This window comes from Canis lupus, chromosome 36 (genome assembly GCF_003254725.2).
Source record: "Canis lupus dingo isolate Sandy chromosome 36, ASM325472v2, whole genome shotgun sequence".
Lineage (NCBI taxonomy): Eukaryota > Metazoa > Chordata > Mammalia > Carnivora > Canidae > Canis > Canis lupus.
This window is the reverse complement of record NC_064278.1, coordinates 11,204,278-11,225,612: the sequence shown is the minus strand read 5'-3', so window position 1 is coordinate 11,225,612 and position 21,335 is coordinate 11,204,278. Positions and strand designations below refer to the sequence as shown.

The 21,335-nt window shown below is 36.2% G+C and overlaps 1 protein-coding gene and 1 long non-coding RNA gene across 2 annotated transcripts in view; one reads left to right on the top strand and one right to left on the bottom strand.

Annotated features, from left to right (window-relative positions):
• Nucleotides 1-21,335, top strand: part of TTC21B (tetratricopeptide repeat domain 21B) — a 78,578-nt gene that overhangs the window by 25,828 nt on the left and 31,415 nt on the right. The window contains exons 12-19 of the mRNA XM_025460028.3: nt 1,225-1,354; nt 4,694-4,851; nt 6,294-6,518; nt 8,056-8,294; nt 9,827-9,899; nt 10,371-10,481; nt 11,416-11,554; nt 16,518-16,624. Of these exons, the coding sequence (XP_025315813.1) occupies nt 1,225-1,354; nt 4,694-4,851; nt 6,294-6,518; nt 8,056-8,294; nt 9,827-9,899; nt 10,371-10,481; nt 11,416-11,554; nt 16,518-16,624 (1,182 nt within the window). The remainder of the gene's footprint in view (nt 1-1,224; nt 1,355-4,693; nt 4,852-6,293; nt 6,519-8,055; nt 8,295-9,826; nt 9,900-10,370; nt 10,482-11,415; nt 11,555-16,517; nt 16,625-21,335) is intronic.
• Nucleotides 14,904-20,517, bottom strand: LOC112668029 (uncharacterized). The gene is made up of 3 exons (XR_003141402.3): nt 20,307-20,517; nt 18,798-18,875; nt 14,904-15,502 (listed from the first exon to the last, which is right to left on the bottom strand). It is a non-coding gene; the product is annotated as an uncharacterized LOC112668029 (long non-coding RNA).

Here is a 21,335-nt window from a genome sequence, read left to right as displayed (position 1 = left end):
CTAGATTAAAAGTGCTGTGGAAATTTAAAGAAGTTGAGGTGTTCTAGGCACTTGGTCATATTTTGAAATTCCTTTTGAGCGTGCATTTTTTCGTGCTTCAATGTAGTGAAGAGATGAGGTACTCTCTTGTCAGAAACAACATCGCATTGTAGAGTGATTGACAGTAAGAGACCATACTCTAGCTAACAATTTGTATTTGTGGGGTGCAGGAGGACAATGGGGAAGATTGCTTTACAGATAAGGAAATCAGCATTGGTAGGGCAAAGCCAAGAGAAGGAGGATTTGACACTTAAACTTTAAGATCACATTTGTAGCTTGTGGGATCCCTGGGTGGCGCAGCGGTTTGGCGCCTGCCTTTGGCCCAGGGCGCGATCCTGGAGACCCGGGATCGAATCCCACGTCGGGCTCCCGGTGCATGGAGCCTGCTTCTCCCCCTGCCTGTGTCTCTGCCTCTCTCTCTCTCTCTCTCTCTCTGTGACTATCATAAATAAATTTTAAAAAATTAAAAAAAAAAAGAAGCAAACATTTGTAGCTTGTGAGTTTGTATTCATTGGGTACAGCTTGGTTGGGTAGACAGCCACTAAAACAATATATGTCCTAATACTGATTAAGTTATCATATTCACTGCGTATTAATAAAAAGAAAAAAAAACTTTTGTGGGCCTTCAGCGTGCCAGGTTGAAAAGTAGAGAATGTGCAGGTATGAGATACTCGGTGTAGCACGCATGAAGTGTACTACAGAAATCTACCTTCTGATTTCTACTAGAGGGAAAGAAAAGAATTTTCTAGAAACTAATTTTATGGTACTCCAGGGGGTGATGTAAGTCACTGAACTGAATAAATCACAAGGCAGGTCTACACTTAGAATTCACATTGCCTTGGCTCTCAATTCCAGCAAGAAATTCTGCTTCTCAATTATCTTTACTTTGAATATGTTTCCTTCACAATGAACAAACATGCTCCTTTTGTGTTAATCAAATCAGTAATTGTGTAATAATTTCATGACTATTTTGTTGAAGCCATTATTTACATGATCTGTTCATAGATCTCAGGGAGATAACATAGTATTAGTTACAGTATAATAAAGATACTGTGCAAAAAGGAATAACAGAAATTTTGGAAAAATACCTAGTTTTGCCAGTTATACTAAAATTTAATATGTGTTCACTCTTAGCTCAATACTACAATAAACGCATAAAATAATATGCTAATTTGTTTTGTTTAGCCTGCAAGTCCTGGGCAACCTCTTTCTCCACTTCTCCGACGTTGTACCTCAGTCCTGGAGACTATAGTAAGAACTGTACCAGGTCTTCAGGAAGCTGTCTTCCTAATAGCAAAAGCGAAATATTTGTCAGGTAGGATATACCTTAAAAACTTAAAAAAACCTTTTTATTCTGATGTTGACAAAAACAAGGGTAAATAAACTTAAGCACTCCACATATATGGAGAAAAGTCCCATGAAATGCATTTTACTTGTGGACAAATAAATCATTTTAATCCAAAATAAAAGTGCATAATAATCTTTTCTATTTAATTCTTTAAAAATTACTATAAACTTTTGTTGTTTGAGTGAATTGCTGGGGAAATGCAGTTGTACCACTCACAAAAAAGTCTGTCAGATGATACTTAGATGACAATGAGAATTTATAGTCTTTAGTCTATAGTTAGTACCTCATTGGCATAGCCAGATGCAAAGTTTTACCAGGTTTTGGGTCTTTGTGAAATGTATTGATTAATTCCTGTCTAGTTTCTGTGATTATGTATAGCTAAAAAATTAATTCCAGATATATAACCTTAGTCTTTTAGGACACAAACATGCGTGCGACTGTTACATAATAGACCAACCTTTGGGGCTTATATTTATGTACCTTTTCTAGATGAATGCCACACAAAGTAAATTAAGTGTGTAAAATCATAAGGGGTAGAAGCCAATTTAAAAGTATCATCCAAAAAAATAAAGTATCATCCTAAACAACTATTTCTTATATGTAATGGAGAGAATGAAAAGATTGACTTTGCTAAGTTTTTGGACCTTGATTTTAACTGTTAGAAAAAAAACCTAGATGATCTTAAAAGCTTGTATCAATAAAAAACCTCTAGTTGTAAAATGGCTCTCTACTACCTTCTTCTGGTTAGGTTCTGTTGAGCCACGTGGTATTCCTACTTTCCTTTCAGTTGAAATGGTATTATCTACTAGGTAATTAAACTGGGACTTTGAGTTCTGTGATTAATCTATTGGACATCTGTTATTTTGAAAATTGATAAAAATCAGTCTCAATATAGTTAATTCTTAATTGCCAAATTCTCTGGAAATGAAAGTCTTGTATGTTGACCCCATTTTTAAAAACAGCAGCGTTGATTCATTTGAAATAGTGCTGGCATATGTCCGAATAGCAGTATCCTGATAAGATGGCAACTGCAATGACTTCCAACCCAGAACTACCTGGAATTGGACCAGAGTTCATAGGCTAAGGGCGCAGACAGGAGCCGCAAGTTCTGGGGTTGCCAATTGCCAAGGCCATATGAACTTCTGACTAGCTGACTACAAATTTGGGGTTTCTATGACCCCTCACATTCAAAGTCACTAGAATGACTCCTAGAACTCAGGAAATCACTATTTAGAATTAGAGTTGTAGTATAGCAGAAGGATACTAATCCAAACCAGCAAAAGGGAGAGATGCACAGGGCAAAGCCCTAGGAGGGTCCCAAATGTGAAGCTGCCGTTGTTCACTGTCTGTAGAGTCAGTACACATCAACTCTCCAGCACAACTGTATATGACACTACATAGAGAGCATTAACAACCAGGGAAGCTCACCCCAGGCTTAGAGTTTTTAGTAGAGATTCAGTATATAGGCATGGATTGAATCATTGGGCACATGATTGATCCCCAGGGTCCTGCTCCCCAGTTCGGGTAGATAGCATGTGGTTCAGGCCCCAACCCTCTACATGGTTGGTCTTTCTGGCATGGCTAGTCCCCATTGAGTCACATTCTTAACATAAGCTATCTAGGGCTTACCATTCATCTTTTCACTTACGTAAATGATCAGAGCCAACCTCAAACGGCAAAAATACTCCTCTCACTCAGGAAATTCTCCCAGGAACCTGGGACAAAGGCCAGCTAAATTCTGTGTTACGTAGGGCTGTAACAAAGACATACATGCAGGACAGCAATGTTCTTTCATTTTTCTCTTAAGGGAAATTGGGCTACTCTTAGATAAAAATGTGATGTTGATGTGTTGTTTATATGGCTATTTTCTACAACAGTGATTACCCATTTCTCATTTTTAAGTATGTAGTGACCTTCTAAATACTAACCACACATCTTTCCCCCTCCATCACCCTTAAAAGAAACAAAAATTCTGATCTCAATTACTCATACAGTCTTCATATTCTTCAGTCTCCTATTTTTAAACTCTGATTCTTTTCCTCTATACTTTCCCCCTTAGCAGTAACTTTCAGGTTATCTCCTTAATCCTCTTCCTCATAAAAGAACATGGGGGTGGTAATTTGCACACCAATTTATTACACTTAACCTTGCTGTTTCCTTTTCCACCTGTTCAGTTCTTGAGTGTTAGGTTGTATCATGACTAAAAAGAATCCAGTATTATTTAATATGTTGATAGTTGATTGGCAAATTTTGATACTCTGTTTAATAAGTATTATGCAGCCTCAGCCCAATCCTCTGTCTTAATCCTCTGTCTCAGACAACTGTTTTCTGTTTAAATGGACTCAGTCATTGGTTGGTTGGGCCTTTGAGAACTGGAAGCCCTAACTGTAAACCTTGTTTGGTCTATTGAAATATCAGGTGAGATTGAGGAATGTAATGGAACATAGAGTAATTTAGGGTCTGTTCCTCCCCAGTGCTTCTAGCAAGGTTGAATGGGGAGCTGGGCTCTATGTCTACTGAACGCCAGTCTGAGATGGTTTTAGGCAGATTGCTGAGGGTTACATCACTAGGAAGTTCTTCTAGGACCTAGAGTTTATGCTCTTCTTTCTCTGAAGAGCCTCTTTCTACCCCATCTCCCAGCCCAAGCTGAACAAATTCACCATCCCTGTCACTTTAATTTTTATCATTTCTTCCACCTACGACTCCCAGATATACAGATGACGTGTGTCCAAAACATGGGCTATTACAGTTGGCATTTAAAGGCATATTAAGTCAATAGCTCATATTTCTGAATGTCTGGAATATATCCTTATGCTTTTTTGGTTTTTATACAATGGTAAATTTCTGGCCAAGGATAATTATAAGACTATGTCCTCTTTGTTAATATAAATGATAGTACAGAACTCTAGCCACTTAAATGTCTGTGTTTCACAAAACTTACTGTAATGAATTTGTAAGTAAAAAGGTTTTTGATCGGGAAAATAAAGGTACATTTATAGTCCTTTATATTATATTTATACATAAATAGAATATTTATATTTATAGTCCTCTCAGTAGTGATGATGATTGATCCTTTCACAGCTTTCCCTGATTTGCTCCTTATGACTGGTCTGACTTACAGGTATATTCTTTTCATGAAGACCGGAAAGAGGCTACTTGGGGCAGGTAGGGGTTACGTCACTGCCTTATGAATAGAGGACTTTAGGTTTAAACACTGGAACTATATAAACTACTCATGTCCCTCTTCTCTCTCACATCTCTAATCTTTCAACCATATGAATTATAATGCTTTGTTTCTCTTGTTAGGTGACATTGAAGCAGCTTACAATAACCTGCAGCATTGCCTAGAACACAGTCCTTCTTATGCAGATGCTCATCTCCTGATAGCTCAGGTTTATTTGTCTCAGGAAAAATTCAAATTGTGTTCTCAGTCACTTGAACTTTGTTTGAGCTATAATTTTAAGGTAAGTATTCCACATTCAGATGGATAAGACATATTACCCTTTTGAACCTTTAGCAAGTGTTTACATATGCAGCTGTTCTGTATTTTTGCCTATAATGTTTTGCTAATAAATGCATTTTTAATGGAAAAAAGTTTGGATTCACAAACAGTGGGAGAAAAAGTGGAGGCAGCTGTGGTGTAATTAAAAAGCTGTATGGATTTGGAGACAAGGCCTGGGGGGTCAGTGTCTGGTTTTCCCACTTCTCTCCCCCCCCACCGAACCTGTTTTCTTCTCTATAAAATTCATATAATAACACCCTACAGTTATAGTAGGCATTAAATGTGGTAATGGATGTATATAAAGATGATTGTAAACTATAGAGCATTATGCCAAATATTTTTATGTGTAAGAACTCTGTTTTATTGCTTGTTTCTGTCTTGGATTGTGGGTTCTAATAACTTTTTAGAGTCATCATCAAAGAGCACCTAGCATTTTGAAAGTTCATATTTGGTTTGAGGATGTAAACACATTAGATTTCTATCCAGGATATTCTGTGTTACATCCCATATCATTAGGGAAAATCATAGGTTCAGGTGCTTCCTGAACTACCTAGAGTCATGGAGGAGCTTCTCAAACTTTTGCTTTGGGCCCTTCTGTGGACTGGACAATTCAGGATTTGCAGAAGATAGTGCCTGCTTCTTAGGTCGGTAGTTCTCAAGACTAGTGGCACTTGCAATCCCAGTGCCAGTATCCCATCCCAGTGGATCTAAATCTCCGAGAGAACAGAAGCATGAGAATTTACACAAAGCTCACCAGAAAATGTGATGCCTACCTAAGGCTTACAGCCATGACCTTAAGGATGATTGTAGCCATCCTAGACATTACATGGCTACCATATCACCTCATTCTGGATTATCTCCTGCCTTTGACCCCTTCGTTCATTTTGTCATTTTCATATTTTTTTCTTGATACACTTGATAGCCAAAATAAAGACAGAAGCTTCATTACTAAGTATTTCAGAGTAATATCAGAGGGTAAAACCAAGTTTGCTAAAGTGTTCTGAGATTTTCAATCTTAATCTTAAAATTAAAAATTAAAGGGAAAAAATGTATTTCTGGAAATCTAATGACTATATTATTGCTACTAGAAGTCCCAGATAAATTCCTTTCCTGAAAACTAAATTTCTTAGAATATATTTGGTAGCTTTACAAGTTTTTTTGTATTTTCTCTTCTATCATGGTAAAAGCCCTTAATGACCTTATCTGTTATCCAGGAAGATGCTAGGTAGTGGCAGATTGCCTGAATCTGATTTAATACAATAAATGATCAGAAAGTTAATAAAAGGACAGAAATAGACCTCATGTATAGGCTATCCTCAGGGATTTTAATGCTTGGTGGATTGTAAATTATGTGTTGGTGTTGTAAGTACTCTAAGGAAGTATTTCTGAATATTATTTTTTCAGGTGAGGGAATACCCTTTATATCATTTGATAAAAGCTCAGTCACAAAAGAAAATGGGAGAAATAGCAGAAGCAATTAAAACTCTGCATATGGCCATGAGTTTACCAGGAATGAGGAGAATTGGATCTTCTTCAAAATCAAAATACAGAAAAACCGAAGTTGATGCAAACCATCGTTTATCAATCTTTCTTGAGTTGGTAGAGGTCCACCGCTTAAATGGAGAACAGGTAAGTCAGATTTTAATTCAGTGGTTCAGCTCTGAACTTTGTTTTACAAGTATGTATGTTAGTGGGAAATGAAAAAGCTGAAATTATTTTCTTGCCCAACTGGTAAAGCTTAGAAAATTTATTTCTCACTTGGTGCCAAATCATGCCCTTTCTGCAGGTTAAACATAATTTGCACCTGGATGACCTTAGGTATCCATGTACTTTCATTAGCTACCAGGCAATATAGTATTATATGTATAATATAGTAAGAACAGGAATATAACTTAATATGTACCATAAAAAATATTAATATAATGTATATAATGTGTATAGTAATATAATATTTGATGACCTTGGCTATCATAAGAGGTAATAATATAACATGGTTATCATTCTGTGGACTCCTGAAAAGATTCACACACACACACACACACACAAACACACAAGTACTCCTGGAATCCAGTGATAATACGAGCCTAAAATTCTAACAGTTGAGAACAGAAGAACCACTCGATGAATGCAGCTTTGGTAAACTCAGAGGATGATCATAAAATCAAATACTTAAAATAATATATATAATAGTATAATATAATATAGCAATATAATGTAATAATAAATAGCAAGCAAGCAAGCATGCACTTCTGAGTGAAGAGTTAAAGCCTTGTAGTAATGAGGAACTTCACATCATATCTGTTTCTTAGATTGTAATAGTTGCTCATCAGTTATTTTCATATTTTAGTAGAAATTAAGAAGGCTGTGTCTAGATACTTGCCAAATCTCTGAATAATTTCCATTTCACTAATATATTAACATAAATATATATTTACGAAGAACCAATTCTCCCATAGATAGCTGATTCTAAAATACACTTTTTTCCCCACGTTACCGTTTCTGAAATCAGAATGTCTTAGAGATGAATCGTAAGTGACATTTAAGATTCATTGAGGTACAGATTTGGAAATGAGGTAATGTATTGAGCTGAGGCCTAACAGAAATGAGATCCTGCCCTAAGGAAAAAAGTAATCTGCTACTTAGTGAAGAGCCATTGGGTACAGGGGATGATTGTGGACTGGATCCTTTCAAGGAGGCAGTAGTGAACATGGCTGAGAGTTTAGGCTCTGGGGTCAGGCTGCCTGAGTTTGGATTCTGAGTCTGCCATTTGTTCTTAACTCTCTCAATTTCAATTTCCTTACTGCAAGGTGGAGATAATGATAGTAACTACTTCAGAGGATCCCTGTGAGAATTAAATGCACGAATATGATGCTGGATGCAAAGTAAACTCTTCTTAAATTGCCGTAGCCACAGCTCTTGTGTAGCCACTGCCATTGTCCTAGTCATAAAAACACTTTTCCAGCTGAGTGACATTTATACCGTCATCTGAATTTAGTCTTGGGCTTTAAAGTTTTTGTACTTTTTAAAAATCTGTCAATATTTCATGAATATCCTAACTGTGCTAGCTAGCACTTATTGTTCATTCTGGGTCAGGAGAAAAGCTCCATTTCCAATGGAACTTGTTGAATATTTTGAAAGAGTGTTATTTTAACTTTTATCTTTACAGCACGAGGCAGCAAAAGTTTTACAAGATGCCATCCATGAATTTTCTGGGACATCTGAAGAATTACGTGTTACCATTGCTAATGCAGACTTGGCTCTGACCCAAGGAGATGTTGAGCGAGCTTTAAGCATGCTTCGGAATGTTACAGCTGAACAGCCTTATTTCATAGAGGCCAAAGAGAAAATGGCAGATATTTATCTGAAGCATAGAAAAGAGAAAATGCTATATATTTCTTGTTATAGGTAAATGGTTATTTTTAACCCACTGTATTTTGACACACTTCTTAAAATTAATCCCCAAATTTAATTTTTTCTTCCTTTTAACTGCTTTACAGATATTTGATTGACCGCTTCCTTAACGTGTTCTACTACCAACTGCAATCACATTAACCAAGTAACTCACTCTCCCTAAAGACATAAATCGTAGTGATAATAATTATTTCAGACTGTGGCTTACTCAGGGTTCTTAGCTGTCCTCCTTCATTAGATGTTATTTCTAGACCTTAAATCTTCCTGTTTGGGTTGGGCAAGAGCAACAGTTACATGTATTTTAATAGCTTAAGAAAGCTGTGTGATGTCACAATTCAGGGTCATTTTCAGTGCTCAGCATAACAGCAATAGAAAACTATGGCTTAGTATACACCAAGGTCATGGATTCCAAATTTTCCTTGGTGAAAGGGCAGGGACTTTAAAAGCTGTGTCAGGGATCCCTGGGTGGCGCAGCGGTTTGGCGCCTGCCTTTGGCCCAGGGCGCGATCCTGGAGACCCGGGATCGAATCCCACGTCAGGCTCCCGGTGCATGGGGCCTGCTTCTCCCTCTGCCTGTGTCTCTGCCTCTCTCTCTCTCACTGTGTGCCTATCATAAATAAATAAAAAATTAAAAAAAAAAAAAAAAAAAAAAGCTGTGTCATGCCTGGTACCCTTAGGAATTATTGGGATGCACAGCACACACACACACACACACACATACACACACACTCCACAGGTTGCTCTTACTTTTCTCCCCAGACAAAAAGATAAACATACAAGCGCACACTTTTATGTAAGAGAAAATCAGCATTTTTATCTGTTGCGAACAGAGCAGAATGCTGGTGAGTTATAGGTTCATCTATATTATGTAAATATCAAAATGTGGAAAGCTGCTCTGGTTCTTTGTGGTTGCTGAGTGATTCAAAGAAACTGAGCAGCATCCCATGTATAGATGAGTGAACTGGAGATCCTAGACCATATTTTCTATGATGTTTCCCAAAGATCAGCGCCGTCATCTCATGATATTTGTTTTGGATGCTCTATAATATCATAGTTAAAAGCATAGGCTTTCAGGAAGATCTGACACATTAGTTGTAGACTTCAATTCTTTAGCATCATCTATAAAATTATACTTCTCATATAGTTTTCGGACCAGTTGAATGAGAAAGTGTATGTTACAATAGCATCACATCATAGCTTTGTGCTTTCACTCCCACATCATTTCACATCATTACAAATAATCTATTTCTGTGTAGTGAGAATTTATATGTTTATTGTCTACCAGTACTCGTTACCTGCATTTCAGAAAATGGAAAGACTCAATGAAAAAAAGGTTGATCTAGCATAAACAATCTGGGTGTGGGTACAGGTGGGTTGTTTTTTCTTCTACAGTGTTACACTGTTGGTACTATAGAAGGGACTCTAAAGGCTGTTGGTTAATTGAAATAAGTGAGCTTATCTTTTATTTAATTGGTTTAGAAGATATTTGTATTCAGTGTACTAAATAGAGCTGGTCTGATTTCTAGAGAAATTGCTGAGAGAATGCCCAGCCCCCGTTCTTTTCTTCTCCTTGGTGATGCATACATGAATATACAAGAGGTAAAATTTCTGATGCTACTGAACTCAGATTTTTTTAAAAAAAACATCAAAACTCTTTTTATTGTGATTAGCTTCATATTCTATTAAATATTAAATGTTATTTAATATTTAATGATCCAGTCATCACAGTAAAATGGAGATAAGCATTACGATATAGTTATTGTTTTCAAATTGAGATCCAGTAATTCAGCACTATCATTTGAAATAGAGATGGTATCAGAACCAAGAGTCTCTTGTAAGCAGAAGAATGAAGAGAGCTACTGGCTAGAAAAGTGTTTACTAATGAGTTACACGTAACACTAGTGACTGTCACCTCTCTAAAATTGTTGTGTCTAGACTTAACTATGTGCTTTATTTGTCTCACTGAGTGAATACTCCAGGGATAGAACTCAATTATAGAAATGTTGCCCTTTAGTGGGATCCAGCTCAGCTGTTTATTCATTGCTTATTTTTTGTATCTGCCAACATTAGCCCGAAGAAGCCATAGTAGCGTATGAGCAAGCATTAAATCAGAATCCCAAAGATGGAACACTGGCAAGCAAAATTGGGAAAGCACTTGTCAAAACTCACAACTATGCAAAGGTAAGTACTTTACGTGTTTGAAATATATGTGTATTGGATGAAATGTTTCAAGCCCTGCTCTGTGAGAAGTCTTCAGCAAACACTGTTTTATATCTTGATGGTTGTAAACTCCAAATTTATATTCACAAACTGGAATTTATGTTAAAGACTTTCTCAGTGTCTCTTCATCGCTGCATTTTACAAAGACTCTTTGGACCCTAAAATTTACTTCTGCAACCTAACCCTAAACCCTGCAACCAATCAATTATGAGGAAGTTGCTCTGGTTACATCGTTTTCATTATATGACAAAGCATGATAGATGTCCTTTCTGTTGAACCAGTTTTGGTAAGCTGTGCGCTATACCGGCCCTCTAGTGGGGATAGTGGATTTTCCTTTAGTTGTTACATTCTTATTCTTTTCCTGGTACTATTAAACATATATACAACGACTAGTAGAGTATTTGCATTCATAAAGTTCGCTGGCCACTAGAAGAAAACTAGTAAAAAAAAATTTTTCACCTAGGGGCACCTGGGTGGCCCAGTCGGTTAGACATCTGCCTTCAGCTCGGGCCATGGTCCCAGAGTCCCTGGATTGAGCACTGTGTCTGGCTCCCTGCTCAGCAAGGAGTCTACTTCTTTTCCCTCTGCCCCTCTCCCCACTTATGCTCTCTCTCACTCGCTTACTCTCAATCTCTCAAATAAATAAGATCTTTAAAAAAAAAGAAAAAAATTCACCCAACACTTTTCATCAGCTGCATTTCATAAGAAATGCTAGTTGCCTTGTGTGATGTTTGATTGTCTAAGAAAAATGTATGCTTAACTAATAGGTACATGCCTAAGCTTCTCCTCGGGTATTTCCAATTTCTATATGCTTTAAGTATAGAATGTCTAAAATATCAGTGCTTAACACAATTCTCATTGCCTTATTTTCCTAACTGAAATGCTTTTTGTTTAGGCAATTACTTACTATGAAGCTGCTCTGAAAAGTGGACAACAAAATTACCTTTGCTGTGACCTGGCTGAGCTTTTATTAAAATTGAAATGGTATGACAAAGCAGAAAAAGTTCTTCAACATGCTCTAGCTCGTGAACCTGGTATGAAAGTCTTTCTGATTTGGAAAAAAAAAACAATATACCATACCTGATATGTCAGATCTATTTTATTTTTATATTATATAAATGTGTATTCGTATTCTCAGTTTTATATATGTGAGGTTGATTATTTCATTTATGAGCATGTCACTCCACTAAAATAAGATATTTCAATAATCTAATTTAAACAGATATATGAAACAGCTAATTCTGTTAGCTGTTTAGGATGGAAGGATACTTTACTTTCCAAAATGACATAAAGGGAATTTTCTTTAAATTGCAACTACCAACACACACACACACACACAACAAATAAATAGATAGATAGATAGATAGATAGATAAATAAATAAATTGTAACTACATCTGATGTTTTTAAAGTTGTTTTTTTTTTTAAGATTTATTTATTTATGATAGAGAGAGAGAGAGAGAAAGAGAGGGGCAGAGACACAGGAGGAGGGAGAAGCAGGCTCCATGCTGGGAGCCCGATGTGGGACTCGATCCCGTGACTCCAGGATCACGCCCTGGGCCAAAGGCAGGCACCAAACCACTGAGCCACCCAGGGATCCCCCATCTGATGTTTTTATACATCAAGTAAACATTTTGTAATCTTTACTCCTCTTTAAGGTTTTTTAAAAAATTCAACACTCTAAAAGAGTATAATATGTAAGTCCCCAATTTCTCCTGTAAATTCTACTTGCCTATTCTCAAACTGTCCTCTAGAGGCAACCATTTTTGTGTTTTAGTGTATATGTAAATATGTAAGTGCAGTATGCATAACTTTTCTTTCAAATGTATTGTTCTTCCCATTCTGTACCTTTTTCACAGACAACATGTCCCAGATATAGTTTGATGTTAGTACATTTCATATCATTCTAATGATGTCGTAATATTCTAGAACTCCAAAGTGTTTTTATACTTTCCTTCAGTTATTGGGCATTTAGTTGATTTTCCATTCTTTTGATTTAAACTGTGTTCCAGTAAATATCCTTCTAGCTCATTAGTTGTTATGTACTTGCTTATATTTCTTAAGAGCAAGATGCTAAGTCAGAAACTGTGTGGATTTAAAACTTAACTGGCAATTTATAAATTGCCTTCTTACAAGTTTGTGCAAATTTGCTTTTTAAAGATCTTTATTTTTAAAATAAAATCTAGCGCTTACTCATTGTCAGAATTTAAAGATTATAGAAGTGAATGAAAGTTGTTACCCCACTCTCCAGACAAAACCATATTTACCTTGTGTATCATCCTAATTAATGTCTCCACCTTGCCTCTTTGTCTCTCTCTCTCACATAATTACATACCATGCTTTTCCTTCCAAAATGGGATCATATTATACTACCCATCTGCAGTAGGCATTTTTCGCTTAATAGCTTCTATTATTGGTAAATGTAGCTTTCCTTATTTTCTTTAGCACAGGTACAGCATTCTACCCTATGTTGATGTCATGATTTATTTGACAAGTCCCCTGTTGATAGACAGTTAGATTGAAGAAGTTAGAGGCTGTACTGAGACCGGGCCCTTGTTTACATACCTCTGTGTGCTTCCTAGAATTGAGTTATATGCCCCACGGTTCTTTCTACCATGGCCTGTCATTGGGTAGTATTGCTCATAGTGGGGAAAACCATTTTAATTTGCATTTCTTTGATGGTTATGAGGTTAGGCATCATTTTGTGTCTGTAGGTCACATTTTCTTCTGGGATGTTTTTGTTCATATCCTTTGTCTTCGACCCTGAACCTCTGATTCATCGTCTGTTACCTGTTACTCATTTGCAGACATCTTCTTCCAGCCTATCCTTTTGTTCTGTTTTTTCAATTGAATTCATTTCCTCAGTCAGATAGAATACTTAATTATCACATATACTAATCTTTTCTTTTTTTGAGTCCCAAATTTCCTATCATGCTCAGAAAAAAAAAAAATTCCCTCATCCTAACATTGTAAAAATATTCTTTTATATTTTTCTGGAATTTTTGTAGAACTCTAATTTTTGTGCTTTAATCCATATACAGTTTTTACTATATAGTTTGCCAAATTGAGAACAATTTTATTTCAGTGCCATTTATCGAAATGCCACTTTTATCATATAATAAACTTATTTATATGTATGACTGCTTCTGGGAACCTTCCATTTTGTTGCCCTGAGTTATTTTGCTTTTGCCAGTGTCATATCCACTGTAAATGTCTTCAGATACATGATAAGGTCAGCCCACTGTACGTTTCCTAGGTTTTCAAAATGGTATTTTAATTTGCTTTGATGAAGTCGGTATTTAAATTCTTCTGATTTTGGATGCATTTACTATATAAAGTGTTATTAGTTTCATAAAAATATTTACATGGGTCTGTCAGACCTTGCTTGAAACACTACAGATGGCCTTACATGTGCATATGCAGTTTTGAAAAGGTTATAAAAGAAGAGAGAGGGATCCCTGGGTGGTGCAGCGGTTTAGCGCCTGCCTTTGGCCCAGGGCGCGATCCTGGAGACCCGGGATCGAATCCCACGTCGGGCTCCTGGTGCATGGAGCCTGCTTCTCCCTCTGCCTGTGTCTCTGCCTCTCTCTCTGTGTGTGTGTGTGTGTGACTATCATAAATAAATAAAAATTAAAAAAAAAAAAAAAGAGAGATTCAAGTGGCACGTTCTGCTTATATGGGTGTAAGTTTATGACATTTATGTAATATAAATGCTTTCACGTAATAAATATTTGTTGAGCATTTCATTATAATTTCGTTAATGTCCACATTTGTTTTTGAGGTGATTATGATTACCCCCGTCTTTAAATCGGCAATGTAAGGCTCAGTTTCCTTGACACGCCCACCTTCATGTAGCAGAAGTAGCACCTGGGTTCTAATAAGCATCTTAAACTTGGCCTGTCTGCACAGGAATTCCTGAGCTGCCTCCCCACATCTCTTCCCCTTGTAGCCTTCTTTGTCTCAGTAACAACTTCATCCTCTTGGCCGTGCTGAGAGCCCAAATCCTAGCTGTCACCCTGGTCCCCGACTGTTGATTATACTTTCTGAATATATTCAGAACCCCAGTCTGGGTCACTGGTTCCACAGCTGCCCCCCCCTGTACAAGCTGCCGTCGTCTCCAGTGGATTGTGGCAGTGACCTGCCACCTCTACTCCCTATTCCGTCCTCAGCCCCACAGCCCTGCTGTAACTTCTCTCAACCTGGCAGCTGCAGTCCTTTATTTATTTATTTACATTTTATTTTATTTTTGCCATTTGTTTTTATTTAAATTCAATTTCCCAACATACAGTATGACACCCAGTGCTCATCCCGTCAAGTGCCCTCCTCAGTACCCATCACCCAGTCACCCCAGCCCCCCGCCCACCTCCCTTTCCCCAACCCTGTTTGTTCCCCAGAGTTAGGACTCGCTCGTGGTTTGTCTCCCTCTCTAATATTTCCCACTCAGTTCCCCTCCTTTTCCTTATAATCCCTTTCACTATTTCTTATATTCCATGTATGAGTGAAACCATATGATGATTGTCCTTCTCTGATTGACTTATTTCAACATAATACTCTCCAGTTCCATTCACTTCAAAGCAAATTGTGGGTATTCATCCTTTCTGATGGCTGAGTAATATTCCATTGTATATACAGACCACATCTTCTTTATCCATTCATCTGTTGAAGGACATCGTGGCTCCTTCCACAGTTTGGCTGTTGTGGACATTGCCACTATGAACATTGGGGTGCAGGTGACCTGGCATTTCACTGCATCTGTATCTTTGGGGTAGATACCCAGTAGTGCAATTGTGGGTCGTAGGGTAGATACATTGAGCCTTTAAATGAAATAGATCTGCTCTTGTCTGCTCAAGCTCACAGCCATCTCCCATTTCCCTCAGAGAGTCTTCAGAGAGAGCTGTGGGGCCCTTCTCATGTACGCAACATTACTCCTCTGACCCATGTGACAGTCTCCTCGTTCCTGTGCCATCTCATGGCTTTTCTTACCTGTAAAATAGCAATAATGGAACCTGCCCCTCAGGCTGAGATTTGAAATAAATAATATATATAAACCACTTTGATATACATGTGGCACTTGATAGTGGAAGAAACATATTTTTATTACTTATCTAGGGTTTTTTTATTGCTCTTAAATCACTAAGTAATAATACCAGGTATTCAAATAGTACTTAACTAGATTATTTTAATTGCTTTGCACATGCAACTTATTTCATAACTTACTAACTTTTTAAATTTTATAGCAACCCTATGAGATAGGTACTGTTATTTCTGCTATTTTACAGATGAAAGAGAAGCACAAAATGGATCAGTACCTTGTTCAAGGTTAAATAGCTAGTAAATGAGAAGGCCTAGATTTGAAACCATATTGCCATCAAAGTTGGTGCTCTGAAGGTCCATATTTCATCACGTATCAAGTACCTGTTATTTTAAAAACAGCAGTTACCTTCTTAATTGCCCATAGCAACTTGTCTCTATTATTTTTTAATGACCTCAATAAACAAAGATGTTTATAGGCTTAAAAATGAAAATTGAAATTCCTATATGTTGTTACATTGTTATCTTTTAATACACTTTTAAGGAAAACCTTGTTGGGGCAGCCGGGGTGGCTCAGCGGTTTAGTGCCACCTTCAGTCCAGGGTGTGATCCTGGAGACCCAGGATCGAGTCCCACGTCAGGTTCCCTGCATGGAGCCTGCTTCTCCCTCTGCCTTGTGTCTCTGCCTCTCTCTCCGTGTCTCTCTTGAATAAATAAATAAAATCTTAAAAAATAAAAAAAAGGAAAACCTTGTTGTTATCTAGTCCTTTAACTTTTCTTCCAGCTAGTTTTTATCCTAAATCTTTTTTTTTTTTTAATTTGGCCATTCTTCAATTAACCAACAAAGTTTTTCAACTTTTTTTCACTATTAGTCAAACCGTTCTTTTGTAAGACCACTATCAAAACTTGTAGAAAATGTAAACATTCATTTAAAATGAATATTTGTTCTCACTATCTTCTTTTATAGTAAATGAACTGTCAGCTCTAATGGAAGATGGACGTTCTCATGTTCTTCTAGCAAAAGTTTATAGTAAAATGGAAAGACCTGATGATGCAATCACTTCATTACAACGGGTATATGCATTTGTTTCTGAATGGTTGTGGGGTGGGAGGTCAGAGCAGAAGGGAATATGCCACATATAAGAGGAAGACAATTTATTTCAGCCCAACTGCCACAGAAAATAAGCCAAAATAGAAATAATGATTGAATGCCAGTGGGTTGTACTGCTTAAATGTGTTATTGCTACTTATTATAACAGTTAGAATGAGTTGATATTTTTAATTCTCTTTTAGAGCTGAGAAACTTGGTTTAATAATTTGTGTAGTCACATGACTAGGTCACAGGCAGAATTTGAACTCATTTTTTTCTCTTTTGCTTATTTATATCTTCCTTAATTTCTCTTAATATTTTGAGGTTTTCTAAGAAGAGGTTTTCTACACATTTGCTTAATTGTATTCCTAAGCAGCTGATGGTTTTTGATGATTTTTCGATTTCTATTTTGTTGACAATTTTTTAAATAGATGACTTAAATTTTATCAACTTCACCCTCTGCAGCTATCAAGATGCTCATGACTTTTCTCCCTATTTTTCCCCGTTAATGTGGTGTATTAAATCGATTGATTTTCAAATGTTAAACCACCCTTATATTCCTTAAATAAATGTCACTTTGTTGTGATTTTTAAAAAGATATTGCTGAAATTTAAAGATACTAATATTTTGTTCAAAATTTGTATATCTGTGTTCATGAGGGAGATTGGATCTCTAAGACTGTTGCTATTTCTTTAATGTTTAGAACAATTCAATATTAAAACCCATTTGGATCTTGAGGATTCATTGATGGAAGGTTTTTATTAGTGAATTCAACATCTCCAGATTTTAAACTATTTTTAAACTTCTTATATTAGTTTGAACTGTTGCATTTTTAAGTAATTTGTTCATTTCATCAAATTGTCCAGTTGATTGACATCAATTTCTTCATTATATCTTATTTTTGAATGTCTGCAAGTACTATAAAAAGGACTTATTTTATGATCCTGATATAGGAGATTTTGTTTTATTTTCCTTCTACTATTAATAATAAATTATGGCAGGCATTAATTATCTTAATATTTTTTTAAAAAAACCTACTTTTGCCTTTTCTGCTTCATTAATGTTTTTCCTTTTAGTTCATTAACTAAATTCTTCTACTTTCTTTGGATTTGGTTTGCTGATCTTTGCCTAGCTTATTCAAATAGTATGTTAGATAATGGATTAGTTGGCATTAGTTCTGTTCTTGTTCCTTTAAGGTAATGGATTTTTCTCTAAGCATTGCTTTAGCTACCTCCTTTAAACTTTAAATAATAAATAAAGTTTATTATTACTCAGTTCATAATATTCCTCCTTTCCACTTTGATTACCTCCTTGGTTATTTCCAAGCAGTTCTGATTTTCTTGCTATCCTTTTTTTTTTTTTTGTACCTCTTAATCAGTTTCACCTATTTTATCCATCCTTCCATACCCTCCCTTCTGGCATCCACCAGTTTGTTCTCTATATTTCAGTCCTTTTTATCTTTTGGATCTTGGTTTCTAGTTTAATTCCATTGTGGTCAAAGACATACTTTGAACGATTCAATCCTTTGATATTTGTTAAATCTTGCTTTCTATCTTATAATAAATCTTGGTATAGGTTCCATGTAGATTTGAAATAATGTGTTTCTGTCATTACTGAGTGCTTAGTTCAACATGTGTCTATTAAGTGAGGTTCGTTCATTGATTTATCCTACATCTTTTCTGAGCTTGAAGTGGAACATAGAGCATTTCACTAGTAATCCTGTGTTTAGGAGACCACACTGCTTGCCACCTTTTGACCTAATTTTCACGTACTCAAAAGAGTTCTGCATTCTCCAAAAAATGTATCAAATATTTTGACTTTGAGCATTAGCTAATAGTGGTGTGTGTGTGTGTGTTTATGTGTGTAAAATGACATATTTCAATAACTTGTCAAAATGTCCAATTTTTTTTATTCTAGCTGTGAATGAATTGATTTCTGTGATACCCATCTAAGTTTATGATTTCATTACAACATGTAATCTTTAAAATGTTAATATCTTATCCTTAATTGTTGGTATGTTTTAATCCGTATTTTCTGATCACATGATAAGAAAATTATACCTAACCTTAGGTTAGCTACCATTAGCTACTAGGAACGTGTAATTTTAGTAAATTCAGACATCGAAAATATTTCAGAAGTGAATTTGGCCTATTTTACCTTTTTATGAATACTGCTAGTCCCATTGCCCTGGTTACATGAGTCCTTATGTTATCTGAGCAGATACATCAAGCAACACTAAGAGGAGAATAAACAGTATACATGGTTAGACAATGTCAATGAACCAAATTTTACTAATTTTTTTTTTTTTTTTTTAAATTCAGGCACACACATAGGTTTTTTTTTTTTTTTTTTTTTTTTTTTTTTTAATTTTTATTTATTTATGATAGTCACAGAGAGAGAGAGAGAGGCAGAGACACAGGCAGAGGGAGAAGCAGGCTCCATGCACCGGGAGCCCGACGTGGGATTCGATCCCGGGTCTCCAGGATCGCGCCTTGGGCCAAAGGCAGGCGCCAAACCGCTGCGCCACCCAGGGATCCCCCCAAATTTTACTAATTTTAAGCTTATATGTTATAGCACAGAGATTATTCATCTTTAATAAAATGTAAAGAACCATAAAATTCTTCTTGTTAACATTCTCTGCATTCTTATCTCCAAAATGATAAATCTTGAGTTACAGTTCAAATAAAAACTTATAAATGTCATAAAAGTTTTTAATATTTTAAGTTCATTTATTTAGGAGCCATTTACTGAGCCTAATCCCCAAATTATAGGACTTGAAGGGTTCCATCACAGTATTTTTGCATAGTTGCTAAACATTTTAGGAAGTGGAAAAACGTACTGCATTTAAGGAAGCCCCGAGTCTTATTAATTTTACTTTCTAAAAATTTCAGATTTCTGAAATAACTCCACAGTTTTCCATCTCTGTCATCTCTGTCACCTTTTAGCCCCGTCCAGCATTATCTTTTGCCAGATGCCTCCAATAGCCTCCTCACTGATCCCTATTCTCTTCCAACACCAGCATAATTAGTCTGAAAGGCAGACCTGATCTTGTCACTCCATGGCTTATAAACATGTAGTAGTAATTGCCCTATAGAAGAAGCTTCCTTCTAGAATAAAAACCAAATAATTTAACAAACTTACCTGATGTAAATTTTCTCTGTATTTCTAGCCATTTTTCCTTCTAATTCTCTGGCTAAGCAATAGTATCCCTCACCTGTAATTCCTAATGCCTATATTCTAGTTCCATCTCCCTTCTTTCTCCCAAACTCACCTGGGTGTGACTACCAATAATTCTTTAAATCTCACTTCACCTCCAAGACCAGGTTAGGTTTCGTATTATGTACTCCTACAGGGACTGGTATTTCTCAGCCATAAAACTCATAATTTGTGGTAGTTATTTTATTATGTATCTTTCTGCTAAAATTAAAATTTCCATGAGTGTGGGTATAGTCTCATGTTTTATGCCCCTAGCAAATACTTGACTCATTAGTTTTCTGTGCTGTGTAACAAATTAGCATAAATTTTAGTTGGTGAAGACAATACACGCATTTATTTTTTTCACAGTTTCTGTGGGTCAGTATTCTGGGCATGGTTTAGCTGGGTCCTCTACAAGGTGTCAAGATAGTCAAGTTGTAACCAGGGCTGGGTCCTCATCTAGAGACTTACCTGGTGGAGGATCTACTTCCAAGCTTATATAGGTTATTAGTAGAATTCATTCCCTCAAGGCTATAAGACAAGAGCTCCAGCTTCTTGTTTGCTCCTTGTTGCAGATCCTAGAGATTCTCAGATCCTAGAAGTTCTTCAGCTCTTTCCCTGGTAGGCCAGCTAATAGGACTACTTATCTTATTCAAAGTCAGCAAGGGAGGAGGACTGTGGAATGAGTCTGCTAACAAGACAGAGTCTTATGTGCTGTAATCGTGGGAGTTACATTCCAGTATATTTGCCATGTTCTGTTGGTTACAAGCAAGTTAAGGTTACACCTCACACAGAGAGGGGTGATGATCGTACCAGGGAGTGAAGACCAAGAAGTGAGAATCATGGGAGTCATCTTAAAAAATCTGTCTTCCATGATAGGTGCTTAAAATTTTAGCTGAGTGACTGAAAGGAAACTTATTTTAAGTTTTTAATTGCAGGAACAAATATAGGGAAAAAAAGTCCACTTTTGGCATATTAACCATTTTTTTGTGAAAATAAAATCTAAATCAGATATAAACAACCTATATGCTATAAAACACTAACAATTTTATGACTTTCATAACTTTATATAGTTTTCATTAATATGAACAGATTGTATTTAAGTCTGTGGAATAAGATGTTTATGCTTCATTCTATCCAAGGATTTTAGGGAATTTATAAAATAAGAAGAGGAAGAGAAAAGTTAAATATATTGACAATCAAAGTCAACATAGTTATTGTAACAGATAATTAAATTTAGTTGTGATCTTTCTGGAATCCAAGGGAAAACATAGGGAATGGTATCAATTATTCAAAAAAATTTTATTCTATATGAAAATGTTTCCTAATGATCATTGTATATACTTATAATAATTTATGAGTGTTCTTTTATGAAATGCCTTTAATAGGAAATGCAAAAAATTTGTGCTCAAAAAACTGTGCCCTGATTATTTACCTTTAAGAAAACTCAAAGCATAGGAGTACCTGGGTGGCTTAGTCAGTTAAAGCATCTGCCTTTGG